The sequence below is a fragment of the Sciurus carolinensis genome, chromosome 13 (assembly GCF_902686445.1).
Source record: "Sciurus carolinensis chromosome 13, mSciCar1.2, whole genome shotgun sequence".
Taxonomy (NCBI): Eukaryota; Metazoa; Chordata; class Mammalia; order Rodentia; family Sciuridae; genus Sciurus; species Sciurus carolinensis.
Window position 1 is genome coordinate 62,850,889 of NC_062225.1, and position 16,307 is coordinate 62,867,195.

A 16,307-nucleotide genomic window follows, 5' to 3' on the forward strand; every position below is an offset into this window, starting at 1 on the left:
AAGTACATTTCAAATATTCCCTCCACAAAGCCTTTCTACTACAATCACATTCCCTTAGTATGTGGATCTCTTCATATCCTTAGTACCTTATATCTCAGTTTTAGCATATCATGACAGTCTGACTTACAAGAATTGTTTGGATCTGTGGCTTCTTTCCTTCCGTAGATTGGGAGTACCTTTTTATTTCCTGTGATGTTTAGCATAGTTCTCATGTATGGTAGGTGCTTATATATATTTGTTGAATTGCATATGGTTCTGAATCTGTCCCCGCATGCATATACTTAATGAGTTAGGTCTTAATTGAGATCTGTCAGTCAAAAGGCATTGAAATTGTCATGTTCATTGCATTTAAAATGGCTAGATTTACAAAATAAGTGATGCTTCAAGGGAAGCTTGTATCTTCGTTATTAGTCCAGGCCCTTTTAAAAGCAGGTGATGAGATGAGATTAAGTGTGTTAGAAACTGATTAAGTGAAATGCTTGTGAGGGAAAAAGGGGAAGGAGTCAGGGGGAGTTGTCAGACTGTGATGCCAGTCTGACTCCATGTGAAGGAGAGTGGTGAGGAAGGAAGGAAATTTAGGTCAAAGTGTCTTAGAGTGCAGTGCAATACTAAAGAAAGTTTGCCAAGGCCTCAGGAAGTCTTTTTTTTTTTTTTTTTTTACTATATTTTCAGTTGTAGATGAACACAATACCTTTATTTTATTTATTTTTATGTGGTGCTGAGGATTGAACCCAGTGCCTCACACATGCTAGGTAAGCACCCTACCACTGAGGCACAACCCCAGCCCCATCTCAGGAAGTCTTTGAGTGAAAGTTGCTTATCACAGGAATTCCACATCTCTCAGGAGTAGGTCTGCCTTAGTATGCCTGCCCTGCTCTATCATTGGCTGGGTGGAGTCGGTTAGAAGCATGGCCACTGCACAAACAAGGGATGGATTTCAGAGTGCAGCAGCTGGGACCCTTAGTCAATTATGCTGCCTGTAGTCAGATCTGAGAGACTCATTCTCATGGTCAGCCAGGGTCATCTCTGTAGCTATGAATTGCTTGATTTGGGATAATTGAATTATAGTCCTCCTCTGCCACACCTCCCTCTGCCTAAAGTGGGTAATTTGTTCCCCAAAACCTTTTATATTAGTTTAAAAAAATGTCTTAGGGTGAATTCTTAAAAGTCAAATGTTTAATTTTCATTAAAATTAATGTTATATAATTTACTTCAGTAGCTAATCAAATTCTGCTTTTCATATATTCAGTGTTTTTGTAATTAAATCTGTGATGAACAGAAACACAAACCTAACAGAAGATGAAAGAAACAAAGTGATACCCAGATTATTAGATATAAGCTAGTGAACCAGTACTTCAAGCATCCGCACAGTAAGTAATCTGAGTAGTCCAGCCATACAGCCACGGAGATCACTCCTTTAGCTTTCCTTTCCAGGCCCGGCTGCCTCAGAGGCATACAAACCTAGGTCAATAAGTGAAATTCCTCTCAAGTCAAATTTCAGTGGCCTCCCTTTAGAGTTGGGGGTGGGGATATACATGGAAGAAAAAAAAGTTTTGGACCCTGAATTATTCACATGTTATTTTTAAAGTAGGTATTTTCAAACTGTAACACTAAGATAATTTGAGAGTTTCTTTAATGTTACCTTCATGATGATCTTTACCTGTTCAGTTTTATTCATCAAATTAGTTAAGTACTTGTTGTATGACAAACATTATGGAAATAAAATTAAAAATGAGATATGTTATTGCTTTTATGCTTACATCTGTGACTTAAAAGGTCTATAATCTGCCCATAATGTGTTAAAGCAGCTTTTGCAAATGAGATCAATCCTAGTATATAGAAAGTACCTTGATTCAGGGTTAAAAGGAAATCAAAGAATAAAACAAGTATTGAGATTAAAAAAAAGTCGAGACTTTAATCAATATAGATATTTTGTAATAAGCTAATGTAAATTTTAGTTATAATGCTTGAAACAATTATTATCTATGTAGTACTCAATAATTTGTAACAGTGCAGTTATTGAAAATTACATTTTGTTTTAACATAGAGGAATTCTAATTTCTATACATACATAGATTTAATGACTTTATTTGAATTTTTTGTTGTGGTAAAATATATATGACTAAATTTTCCATTTTAGCCATTTTTTTTTTTTTTTTTCTTTTTTTTTTTGCGGTACTGGGGATTGAACTCAGGGCCTCGTGCTTGCAAGGCAAGCACTCTATCAGCTGAGCTATCTCCCCAGCCCCATTTTAGCCATTTTTGAATATGTAACTTGGTATGATTAATTACATTCACAATGTTGTGGTGGGTGCAGTGGTGCATGCCTGTAATCTCAGTGGCTCAGGAGGCTGAGGCAGGAGGATCACAAATTCAAGGCAAACCTCAGCAACTTAGTGAGGCCCTAAGCAATTTAGCAAGACCTTGACTCAAAAAGAAAAAAAGTGCTGGGAATGTGGCTCAGTGGTGAATTGCCCTTGGGTTCAATCTCTGGTGCATACACACAAACAAACAAACAAGCAAACCCCCAAAATAAAGTTGTACAACCTTACTACATTTTCATCACCCAAATATAAACCATATACATTAGCAATAACTCTTTAGTTGCCCCTCTTCCAGACCCTGATAGTCTCTAATGTACTTTGTCTCTTTTGATTTGCCTATTCTAGATAGTTCTTGTAAGTAGATTCATAAAATATTTGTCTACTTGTGTCTGACTTCTTTCATTAGCATAATGTCTTCAAGACCCATCCATGTTGTAGCATGTGAAAGAATTTCATTCCTTTTTAAGGCTGAATAATCTGTTGTGTGTACATTTACTACATTTTGTTTATGACTTCATCTGTTGATTAACATTTGGGTACTTTCTACCTTTTGGCTAACATGATTAATGCTTTAATGAACATTGGCATCTAAGTATTGATTTGAATCCCTGTTTTCAGTTCTTTTGGGAATATACTTTAGAATTACTGGGTCATTAGTAACTGTTATGGTTATCTTTTTGAGGAACTGCATGTTGTTTTCTATGGAGACTTTACTGTTGATATTCCTATCAGCAATGCACGAAGTTTAATTTCTCTCCATCTTTGCCTACACATTTTTTTCCTTTGGTTCCATTCTGGTTGGTGTGAAATTGTATCTCGTTGTGTTTTTGGTTTGTGTTGTCCTAATAATAATGATGTTTGGTGTTTTTTCGTGTACTTGTTGGCCATTTAATTATCTTTTTTAGAGAAATTTCTATTAGGGTTCATTGCCCACTTTTTTTTTTGACATTTAAAAATTAAAAAAAATTTTTTTATACATAACACTAGAATGTATTTTGACATATCAAACATACATGGAGTATAACTTGCCATTTTTGTGGTTGTACGTGATGTGGAGTTACCCTGGTCATGTATTCATATATGCACATAGGAAAGTTATGTTTACTTCATTCTACTGTCTTTCCTATTTCCATCCCCACTCCTTTCCCTTCATTCCCCTTTGTGTAATCCAGTGAAGTTCTATCCCACTCCCCACCAGCTTATTGTGAGTTGGCACTTGCATATCAGAGAGAATATCAGAGAGAACATTTGGCCTTTGTTTTTTGGGGATTGGCTTTTTTCACTTAGCATGATAGTCTCCATTTCCATCCATTTACTGGTAAATACCATAATTTCAGTCTTCTTTATGGCCGAGTAATATTCCATTGTAATTTTGGTTATATGTAGTTTTTGTTATTTATTGTCTTTAGAGAGAGAAATGTCTACTCAAGTTCATTGCCCATTTCTTAATTTGGTTATTTGTAGTTTTTGTTTTTAGGAGATCCTTATATATTTTTGATAATAAATTCTTATTAAACATGATTTGCAAATATTTTCTCTCAAATGCAACCAAAAAGTTGGCTTTTTAGTTTCTTATAATGTCCTCTGGTGAACAAAAGTTTAGTTTTGATGAAGTTCAGTTTATCATTTTTTTCATTCATCGTTTGACTTTGGTGTCAGAGCTAAGAATCCATTGACAAATTCAAGGCTGTGAAGATTTACATTTTCTTCTAAGTGGTTTATGGTTTTAAGTTTTTATATTTAGGTTGTTGATGCATTTGAAGTTGATTGTTGTTTGGTATGAGTTAGGGGCCCAACTTTATATTCATTTTCTCTCTATCCCCACAACCCCCTGGCCATTCTGGAAATTGAACCTAGGGTCTTGCTAATGCTGAATTAGCATGTGCCACTGAACTATATTCCAAGCCCTTCACCCACTTTTAAAATTTTATTTTGAGACGCGGTCTTAATAAGTTACCCCAGCTGGTCTCAAAATTGCAATCCTTTTTCTTCAACTTCTTAAGTAGCTGGGATAGTAGGCATGTACCACTATGCCTGCCCTCACTTCATTCTTTTGAAGTGGAAATCCATTTGTCCCAGCATCATTTGTTGAAGAGCCTGTTCTTTCTCCATTGAAGGGGTTTGGCGCTCTTGTCAAAGATCAATTGGCATAACTTAATAAAATTAATAGATTTCAAAAATAAGGAACTCTTGGAGTAACTTGGTTAAAAAAAAAAGATCATAGATGTTTGAGTTTATTTCTGGACTCTGCCTTCTATTTAATTGATCTATATCTACTCTTATGATAATACCCACTGTTTTGATTACTGTAAATTATGTTTTAAAATCAGAAAGTGTGAATCTTCCAACTTTATTTTTCTTGATTTTTTTTTTTTTTTTTTTTATTCTTCCAATTCCATATGTTCCATATGAATTTGAAGACTGGGATTGCCATTTCTCAAAAAAAAAAAAAAAAAAAAAAAGCCATTGGAATTTTATTAGGGATTGTATTGAACCTATAGATTGCTTTGGGTAATAGTAACATCTAACAAATATTAAATCCTCCTACGCATGAGTGTAGGCCATCTTTAATTTTTTTTCAGCAACATTTTGAAATACTAGGATACTATTCACCTCCTTGATTCAATCTATTACTACATATTTTATTCTTTTAGATAATAAATGGAATTGGATTCCTAGTTTCCTTTTCAGATTGTTCCTTGTGGTGCTTAGAAATACAGCTAGCTGCTTTTCGTGTGTTGATCTTGCACCCTGAAACTTTGCTGAATTAACTTTTTAACTCTAGTAACTTTCTTTCAGATCCTTTAGGCTTTACATAGATATATAGGATTATGTTATTGGCAAATAGAAATAGTTTTACTTTTCAATGTGAGTGCTTTTCCCTCTTTTGGCTAGAACTTTTAATGCAATGTTGAATAGAAGTGGTAAAAGTGAGTATCCTTATCTTATTCCTCATCTTAGTGGGAAAGTTTTCAGTCTTTCACCATTGAATTTGATTTGAGATATGGAATTTTCATACATGCCCTTTATCGTACATGTTGAGGGAATTCCCTTTTATTCTGTTTCTGTGTGTTTTCTCATGAAAGGTGTTGGATTTTGTCAAATGTCTTTTCTTTGTCAAGTGAGAAATTAATTATTAATGTAGTATATTACATTTTAAAAAATGTTTTACCATTGTTTCATTCCTAGAATAAATGCCACTTGGTCAAAGTATATAATCTTTTTGATGTGCTTTGAATTTAATTTGCTAGTTTTTTTTGTTGAGGATTTTTTCAAGTGTGTTCATGAAGAATATTAATCTGTAATTTTTTTGTGATGCCTTCATCTGGCTTTGGTAAAAGAGTTTGGGAAGTGTTAGAAGAGTTTGAGAGGATTGTTGTTAATTAAATATTTAGTAGAATTCACTGATGAAGCCATCCGACTCTGAGCTTTTGTTTGTTGGGAGGTTTTTGATTACTTATTCAGTTATTTCTTTTTCTTCCTCTTCCATGCTGGGGATGGAACCCAGGGCTTTGCAAATGCTAGGCTTTTTTTTTTTTTTGGTACCAGGTATTGAACCCAGGGGCACTTAGCTACTGAGTGACATCCCAGCCCATTTTTATATTTTTATTTTGAGACAGGGTCTCACTAGGTTGCTTACAGCCTCATTACATTGTTGAGGCTGACTTTGAACCTGTGATCCTCCCTACCTCAGCCTCCCCAGCTGCTGGGATTACAGGCATGCACCACCATGCCTGCCTACTTTTGTTTTTACTTGAGTCTTCTTAGCTAATTTGTGTTTTTCCAGGAATTTATCTACTTTTTCTAGTTTATCTAGTTTGTTGATGTACAGTTTATAGTACTTGTTTATAATCTGTTTTATATTCTGGTTTTAGTTATTTATGCTTTTCTTTTTGTCCTTAGACATTCTTTCTAAACATTTGCTTATTTTGATTTTCTTCAAAGAGCCAACTCTTGGTTTCATTGATTCTATTTTTTTATTTTTTATTTTTTTTAACTCTAATTTTGATTATTTCCTTCCTTCTCTAACTTTAGATTTATTTTTCTTTTTTGTAGAACCTTATGGTGTAAAATTAGCTATTGACTTGAGATCATTTTTTTTGTTGTTTTAAAATTTTATTTAATTAATTAATTTATTTTTATGTGGTGCTGAGGATCAAACCCAGTGCCTCACACATGCTAGGCAAGTGCTCTACCACTGAGCCACAACCCTATAGCCTGAGATCATTTTCTTTTTAAAAGTAAATGTTTATAGCTATACATTTGCATCTGAGCCCTACTGTATGTTTTGGTATATTGTCAGTTTTCTGTAAGTATTGGTCTCTAGGTATTTGGTCATTTTATGATTTCTTCCATTGACTGTTTAAGCCTAAGTTGTTTAATTTCTACATATTTATGAGTTTTTTGGTTTTTCTTTTGTTACTGACTTCTAATTTCATTTCATCACGGCCTGAAAAGACCTTTAATTTTAATCTTTTTGAATTTATTGAGATTTTATTTCATGTTATGGTTTATCATGGAAAAAATGTCCTATGTGCATCTGAGAAGTATGCATATTCTGTTAGGAATAATTGGTTTATAATGTTCAGATCTTCTTTTTCCTTGTGGATCTTCTGTCTGGATGGTTTATCTATTATTGAAATTGGTATATTCAAGTCTCTAGCTATTATTATAGAACTATTTCTCCCTTTTTGGTCAATGTTCATTTTATATATTTTAGGTCATGTTGTTTGTGCCTGTATGTTTGTAAGTTTTACATCTCCTGAATGAATTGACACTTTTATAAACATACAATGTTCTTGTCTCTTGTAGCAGTGTTTGACTAATAGTAGCCTATTTTGTCTGACACTGATAGAGTCATTCCAGTTCTCTTTTGCATAGAGTGACTTTTTCTGTTCCTTTGAATTTTTTTTTTTTTTTTCTTTTTGTACCGGGGAATTGAACCCCAGAGGCTCTTTTACCCATATCCCCAGCCCTTTTTATTTTTTATTTTGAGTCAGGGTCTCACTAGTTTGGGGCATTTAACTTCACTTGGTTGCTGAGACTGACCTTGAACTCATATCCCTGCCTCAGTCTCCTGAGTTGCTGGGATTACAGGTGTGTGCCTGACTGTCCCCTTAGTCCATTTGTATCTTTAGGTAAAAAGTTTTATAGATAGCATGTGCTCAGATCATGTATTTAAATCTATTCTGCCAATTGCTGCCTTTGATTGGAATGTTTGATCTAATTAATGATTGCTAAGAAAAAACAAATGCTATTTTTTCTGTATGTTTTGTACCTTTTTTGCTGCTCACATTGTCCATTATATTCTACCTTTTAAAAAAAAAGTTGGGCTCAGTGCAATGGTGCACACCTGTAATACCAGCATCTTGGGAGGCTGGGGCAGGAGAATCTCAAGTTCAGAGCCAGTCTCAGAAATTTAGCAAGACCCTAAGTAACTCAGGGAGACCCTGTCTCTAAATTAAATACAAAATAGGGCCGGGGATGTGTCTCAAATAGGGGATTGCCCCTGGGTTCAATTCCTGTTTTAAAAAAAAAAAGTCATTTTATATAGTGAACTGTTTTGATTCCAGTCTCATTTCCTTTTGTGCATATTTTTAAAGATATTTTCTTTATTGCTACCATGCTACAGGTAATATTCTAATCTAGTTCAAGTTGGTACTGACTTAGCTTCAATAGCATGCAAAACTACCATTTCTAACAGCTCAGTTCTCCTTTCTTTGTGTGTTATTGTCATCACAAAGTATGTCTTTTTGTATTAGTCGCTTCATATCCACAGGGAACATGTTCCAAGTCTCCCAGTGATGCCCCAAACCATGGGTATTCCAAACCATATGTATAGTATATTTTCCCCTAAACGTACATATCTGTGATTTAGGTTCAGTAAGGGATTAACAATAACTAATTATAAATAGAACGGTAAAAATAATATTCTAAACTTAATATTCTGAGCTTAAGTAATTGTGGTCTCTCTCTAAAATGTTGCATTGTACTTTTTTGTAGTGATATGAGATGGTACAATGTCTCCATGATGAGGTGGAGTGAGGTGAATGCCATAGAACTCTTGGCATGGAGTTGATCTGATAACTGAGAAGGCTACTAAGTGTCTGACAGTTGGGTAGCATGTATGGATATGCTGCACAAAGGGATTATTCAGATCCTGGGGTCAGAGGGTGGCCTGAGATTTCATGTTTTTCAGAACAGTGCCAGTACAAATTTTATAAGTTTTTTTTTTTTTTTTTAATTTCTAGAATTTTCCGTGTAATATTTATGGACTGAGGTTTTTGGTGGGAAAATGAAACTGCAGAAAGTGAAACTACAGATTGGGGGGCTACTATACTTGTGTGCTGAGTAATAGGAATTTGTAATTGTTTCTTGTACATTTGCCTTTTAAATCCTGTAAGAAAAAAAATGGAGATAAAACCAAATATATAGTAATACTAGTTTTTATATTTGCCAATGTATTTACCTTTACTGGAGGAGACCTTTCTTTCTTTGTATAGATTTGAGTTACTACTACTGTGCAATCTTCTTTCATTTCAACCTACTCTCTTTTGCATTTCTTGTTGGATAATTGCAATGTGCTTTCTCAACTTTTGTTGATCTGAGAATGTTTTTAAAGTACTTCATTTTGAAAGGACAGTTTTGCCAGATCTGAAATATTGTCTCAGTTGGCAGATTTTTTGTTTTTGTTGTTGCTATTGTTGTTCTTTTGGCATTTTATTTATAGATATATAAATATATATATATACATAGATATCTATATGTATGACTCCACTGTGCTCTGGCATCCATGGTTTCTAATAAGAAATCAGCTGTTAATTTATTAAGAATCCTTTATACATGAAGAGATGCTTTTCCTTTGTTTTCAATATTTTCTCTTTGTCTTTAGTTTTCAAGTTTGACTATAATGTGTCTCAGTGTGGGGTTTTGGGCATTTATTTTATGAGAATTCCAGTGAATTTATTAGATTTGTAGATTTGTATCTTTCATCAAATTTGGGATATTTTCATGCATTATTTTGTTAAATATTCTTTTTATCTCCTTTTCTCTTTTCTTTCTGGGATTATTATAATGCATGTTGGTCCACATGTTGTTGTTCCACAGGTTACTTAGGCTTTATTTACTCTTCATTCTTCTGTCTGTTCCTCATACTCAATGATTTCATTTGTCCTATCTTCCAAGTCTAGTGGTTCTTTCTTCTCAAATCTGCTGTTCAACACCTTATGTGATTTTTTTTTTCATTTCAGTTATTACACTTTTTAGTTCTAGAATTTTTTTAATAATTCCTATTTATTGATATTCTCATTTTTTATGTCATTTTCCTGATTGATTTATTAATTAATTTCTTCCTTCCTTTTTTTCTTTCTTGTACTAGAGGTTGGACCCAGGGACATTTTACCATTGAATTGCATTTCTAGCCCTATTTATTTATTTATTTGTTTATTTTTAAGACAGGGTCTCACTAAGTTGCTTAGGGCCTCACAGAATGCTGAGGCCAGCCTTGAACTTGTGATCCTCCTGCCTCATTCTCCTAAATTTCTGGGTTTACAGGTGTGTACCACCATGCCTAGATCCTGATTTCTTTTAATCATTTATTCATGTTTTCTTATTTAATTTTGTGTTTTTGCTCTTAGCTCCTCAAACATATTCATTGTTTTAAAGTTTTTGTCTAGTGATATCTGGAATTCCTCAGGGACAGTTTTTGTTAATTAAATTTGTTCCTTTGAGTGGGAATATCCCTGTCTCTTTGTATGTCTTGAGATTTATTGTTACTATTGTTGAAAATTGGATATTTGAATATTATAATGTGGTAACTTTTTTTTTTTTGAGATTTTATTGGCTGTATTGAGAATCAGTACACAGACATTTCACTTTGTACACAATTCTTAACACACGTACCGAAAATCTAAAAAGCCTTATACTGTGATTCTTTTTCAGTTATTCCAGTGACTTTCCAGCTTTGAATTTGGAGGCAAATTTTTCTTAATAGAGTATCAAGTACCAGTATCTTTGAATGCTGCTGTTATTTAGGTCCCACTAATTCAAAACTTTGTCACACACACTACATACTCAAACTTTCAATCTTTCACAGCACATTAAAAATATTAGGAAAACTAAGACTTCCACGACCAAAAATGTTAGAGTACACACGATTCTGACAGCAATGATCCAGGAGTAGTCTTCTTCAAGAAACAATTTTACTAAAAAACACAGGAATAGAAGTAATTTAAAATATTCAAGACATTAAATGCAACACTGTGACTCCAAACTGCCATTTAATATGCTTTGTATTGTAGGATATAAAACTAACCCTCCACCTATGGAATGTTAAGCTGACACCCAAGACAGTCCAAGCCTCCCATATTTCAATATCCCACTATTTTCTGGTTGTACCCAAAAATAAACAACCAGTAAATGATTTCGCTTCTAAAAAAAATCATTTACACTTAAAAAATGGGATGAGGTGGGATTCCCTCCTTTTAAAAATGTTTCTAGAGCTACTAAAAAACTTGCATTTACAAAATAGTTGATAAAAATATTCCTCTGGATTGTACAAGAAGGGAAACGGGACCACTGATAGGACATGGTGTGTGATTAATCAGACTTGGCTTCTTTCTCTTCTGCTTCATCAGAGGCGGGACTCTCCTCGTTTTTAGTTCCTCCATTTTCGGCAGGTAAATCTTCTTTTGTTTCTTGGTTAGTCACTTCAGCCTGTTTTCCCTTTGCTCCCCTTTTCCCTTTTGTTTGAACTTTTTTGTCAGAAGATTTATCCTTGCCCGCCGCCTTCCTGGGCTTGGGCTTGGCGTCTGCCTTGGCCGCAGCAGGCTTAGCCGACAGGCGCGCCGACCTGCGCTTGGGCTCCTCCCTCGCTGCGCCTTCGGCCGAGCTGACCTTCCTCTTGGGCATCCTGGCGGGGCGCGTGCGGGCGCTGCCTGGCCGCCGCGCTGCTCCCGCCGCCCAGGCTGCTGCGACCCATGTGGTAACTCTTAAAATCAGATTTTTCACTTTTCTCAGTTTACTATTTTTAGTTGCTGTAGGTTGTCCTAGCACATTTAAGTGACTTTTCTAAGCTTTTCTTTTTCCTTGCGTATGTAGTCATTGAAGTCTCTGTTTTTTAGCTTTTGTTCCATCAAAGTTTTTGACATAGATTTCCTTGAGTGTACAGAGTTAAAAAACAAAAACTCAAACAGCAAGCCCCTCTTACAGTCTATAAAGTTTGGTTCTGTGCTGGGGTATTCCTGCAGCACTTTATGAAAACTGTGTCAGCAGGATATAATGCTAATAATTAGAGTAAAATTCAGAACTGTGTCCTGAGATTTGTCTATTGAACTCAGATAAAATTCTTTCATATCAAGTTTCAGAACTCTTTTCACAAGAAAATAACTTAAATTTTGGTTTAAGTTAATTATGCCTTGATATTTGAATTTTAATATTCTTAGATAGTAAGCAGTGCTTTTTCCACTAAGAGACAGGGTCTCACTGCATTGCCCACGCTGGCTTTGAACTGACAACCCTCCTGCTTCAGCCTCTGGACAGCTGGGACTATAGCCTTGCACCACCACACTAGACAAGTAGTTCTTAACAAGCACAAGGTGCTTTCAGAACCCCTGTTACCGGAATTCCACTAGAGAACTCAGTTAAATTCAAAAGGTGAATTTATTGAGAAGCTGCTGTATACAAAATCTTGGACTTGGCTTCATAGAGGAGTAGAAGGATAACTAAGGGGTTTTACATAAGAGGAGTTTATACTCTAGTAGAAGTTAAGACAGTTCCAAGGATAGTTATCATTCAAAGGACTAATGTGGTATATATTTTGATAAATACAATGTAAAAATATGTAAGCCCTTTTTTTTTTTTTTTTCCCTTTTTGGTTTTGTTTTGTTTTGGAATGGGGGTCTTGCTGTGTTGCCCAAGCTGGTCTCAAATTCCTGGACTTGAATGATCCTCCCACCTCAGAACTCCCACCTCACAACTGTACACCTGGGAGCCTGACTTGTAAATCTTTTTAATCATTATAGATGAATGGTTGAATTAACTGTGCACTACATTCACACACACATACACAGGTTATTTGGGGCACTAAGGTTAGGGTAAAAAGAACTTCTGAATAGAAACAGAATATTTTTTTTTTTTTTTTTTAGAATATTTTTTTACTTTCTGTATTTCTTAAATATTTTTACTTTATTTAGTTTTATTCTCCAAAATTCTTCCAATTATATTTTCATACAGAATAACAAATATACTTTTGTGAAACCACAGTTACTTTTTGGAAGGTTTAAGCTACATATTTTACGTATATCAGTTTATTTATAAAGCCTCTCTCTTCGTAGGTATAAATTGAAATCACACCTGTTTGTGAAAGACTAAGAGTCTTAGTGGGTGGCAAGAGGGACAGTGGGTGACTTAGACACTTGCAAACACATGTATTTTGGAAGGGGTAAGGTTTTCTGTGGGTGTTGCAGCAGGGGCATTCAGGGAACCACCAAAGAGAGATTTAAAGAGGAAGGTGAGACAGTGGTGTAAAAGATTAAATTCATGTAGTTAGAAATTTTGACTGAGGACATGCTTATATTGGTAAGGGGTATCAAATGTTTTTACTATTTTCTCTTTTCTAAGTCTCAATTTCTAAAATTTAGACTGTTGCCTTAGAACTGAGATCATATGTGTGTGCTTGTGAGATTGAACTCATATGTAGGTATGTGTATGCATAGGAATTAGAATTTGAACCCAGGATACTTTTCCTCTGAGCTATGTTCCCAGCTCTTTTTATTTAGAGACAGGATCTTGCTAAGTTGCACCCAGGTGGACCTTGTGATTCTTCTGCCTTAACCTCCCAAGTAGCTGGGATTAAAGGTGTGTGCCACATACCTGGCAGAACTGAGATTATATTATATAATTTTATGAAATAGACTTCTGAGATCCTGGGCATTTAATCTCCATTTATAACATGATTTCTATTGGAAAATATGTAACAAACAAATAATAATCTCTTGGTAGCAATTAGTTTATAAGTCTAAAATTATTTTGAAAAGATAACTTCCAAAATGAATGAAATTAGAAAAACAAATCTTAAATTAGGTCTTTTCTACCTTAAGGTAAGCATTTTAACAATTTACTTAATTAGCAAATTTACATCTTTGTTTCGCAGTGTGTACTAAACTATTTCTAATTGTATTGCTACTTTATATTGTTTCACTTACATGTTTATTGTTAAACTCCTCAACTTTTAGTAATCCTTAGTATCAAATTCTTGAAAATAATTATACTTATGAACTTATTTTGCTAATTTTCCCAAATGTTCTTCTTATTTAAATTTTCCTTTTTGCTAAAGCAAAAATCCAAGTTTACTTCTGTAGTTTAAAAAAAAAAAAAAAAGAAGTTGCAAGTGGCCAGTGTTTAATTGTCAATAGGTGTGTTCCTAATGACTTTATAGCTTTCTTTCTTTTTTTTTTTTTTGCGGTACTGGGGATCGAACTCAGGGCCTTGCGCTTGCAAGGCAAGCACTCTACCAGCTGAGCTCCCCAGCCCCTATAGCTTTCTTAAGGAAAAAAAGGAGCTTATAAATTTGAGATTTCTTTTATAACTTACTTTAGGAGAATTTGTTTTCTTTTAAATAGTAATAAACTTTTAATATTTAAATGATATATGTGCATATAAATTAAAAGTGGAAATCTCTTCTCTTCCCTCCTGCATTCTACCAGGTCTCACTCCTCAGAATCTATGTAGCCTGATTTTCCCCTCAATTTTGAGGGTCTTCCTTTAAAAAAATTGAGTAATATTTTTAATTAAAAATATCAATATTTTAAAATTAAAATTAATATTAATATTTTAATATTAAAAAATATTGTATATATTTGTATAGTTGGATACCCAAAAAAAAAAAAAAAAGAAAGAAAGAAAGGGTTTCTTTTTTTTCTTCTCCCTCTTTTTTCAACACAGGCAATAAATAGAATCAGACTGTCTCCTCACATTTATATAGTAATACCTGAAGTACCTTTGGGAAGCCCTTAACTCTGCACCATAATTTGAAAACTGGTTTTCTCTTTGTGTTACTGGTAATTAAGAGCAAGAAATTATTTTGAAATTTGTTTGGATATTTTGTGAAAGTCTCAAAACAGATTTCTAGTTTTTTTTTTTAATAATGTATATTTTAGAAATATCCTTATATCCTAAGATAAATGTTGCTTTGTCAGAAGTGTCAACTAGGTTGTTTCTAAATAAATACAATTCAAACCATGCTGAGGGTGGGTACCCAGAATGCTGTCAGGATGTATATAATGCTTTATGTAAAGCTTACTTTCTGAATTACCTAATGTTCAACAGTTGACTTAGTAATGAAACTACTTTTGCAACTAACACATAATTATTTCTTCATGTCTCCTTAGTGTGTCAATCTCTCTCTTCCTGGCAGGAGCTTTATTGAGATATATGTCATACATTCTGTTTACTTGTTTGTTTATTGTATATGTTTAAGGTTTACAACATGGCATTTTGTGTATATACACACACATACACATTTAGTGAAATGACTACGGTAGTCAAGCAAATTAATCTATCATCTCATTCACTTTTTTTTTTTTCCTGTGTGTGGTAAGAGCACCTAAAATCTTTGTAGATTTTTCAATATGCAGTACAATGCCATTAACTATAGTCCTCATTTTAACATCAAGTCTCTAGACTTACTCATTCTGTATTATAAATTTGTAGCCAATGAACTGTATCTCCTCATTTCCTACCCCTCTCTGCCTGTGGTAACTACTATACTATTGTTTGTTTTTATGTATTTAGTTAGCTTTTTAAAGATTTCACATATAGGTGATACTGAATTTTTCTTTTTCTTTCTGACTTTTTTTCTCTTAGCATAATGTTCTCCAGATTCATCCATATTATTGCAAATGACAGCATCTTTTTTTTAAGGCCAAATAATATTACCCCATCTGTGTATGTGAGGAGGGAGGGAGGGAAGGAGGGAGACAGATCCTGGCTTTTGCAAACAATTCTGAAAGGAACTCAGGAACACAGATAATCTCAGACCTGATTTTATACTCAGTTATGATATATTGTTCTAGTTAAAATTATGTGTGAATAAAGTCCAGCCTCATGCAAATAAATATTTGAAAGGGGAGAGGTATTTCCCAGTTTTTTTAAGTACTATGATTTTTTTTTTTTTTTTTTTTTAACATCGTACCCAAGTTTAAAGTTTAGCTGCAGTGTAGAATTGAAAACCATAGCAGTGAACTTTACTGCAGTGAACACACTGCAGTAAAAGCAGTAGTGTATCTTTGTGGTCTAGAAATGCCTTCTCAATTGACTTTCTATAATTGCCTCTCCATTCTACTCAAGATTCAAAGTCCTTAAGCATTCTGACCTTCTGCTATTTTTCTGACCTCTTCTCCAACTCTGCTAACTGCAGTAGTCACACTGACTGCCTTGCTGTTTGTTCCTGTGGACAGTCTACCTCTGTGCTTTTGTGCTTGTGTACCTCTGACAACAACAACTACTACTACTACTACTACTACTACTACTTCTTCCTCCTCCTCCTCCTCTTCCTTCTCTCTCTTCTTCCTCTTTTTCCTCCCTCCTCCTCCCTCCTCCCTCCTTTCTTCTTCCTTCCTTTTTTTTTTTTTTTCCCCTTCCCCCTGTACAGGGATAGAACCCAGTGTCTTGCACATTCTAGGCAGGCACTCTACCACCAAACTACTTCTCCAGTTCCCCCAACCCCTTCCCTCTCCCTTGCTGGGGATTCAGCCTAAGTCCTCCAGTATGCTAGGTGTACACTCTACCACTGACCAACATTCCTAGACGCCCTCTGACTTCTTAAATTAGAATTATGTTAAATCATTTTAAAAACCTAGTAGCAGAACATGTCTCTTTTTGAATGTGAATATAGGAACCCTGAATAGAACTGCATATACTTGGCAATGACATCATCTTGATGTTAGCCCCTGACCCTGTTCCATTTTAGAAAAGTGACAGTGG

General features: G+C 34.5%; 2 protein-coding genes across 3 annotated transcripts in view; one reads left to right on the forward strand and one right to left on the reverse strand.

The window, feature by feature from the left end:
- The window catches only part of Sos1 (SOS Ras/Rac guanine nucleotide exchange factor 1), a 124,973-nt gene that overhangs the window by 13,912 nt on the left and 94,754 nt on the right, over window positions 1-16,307 (forward strand). The gene's annotated exons all lie outside the window — the stretch shown is intronic.
- LOC124963386 (non-histone chromosomal protein HMG-14-like) lies at window positions 10,652-11,234 on the reverse strand. Its single transcript, XM_047523092.1, has one exon. It carries the CDS (start codon window positions 11,232-11,234, stop codon window positions 10,923-10,925), a length of 312 nt encoding a protein of 103 aa, XP_047379048.1. The 3' UTR covers window positions 10,652-10,922.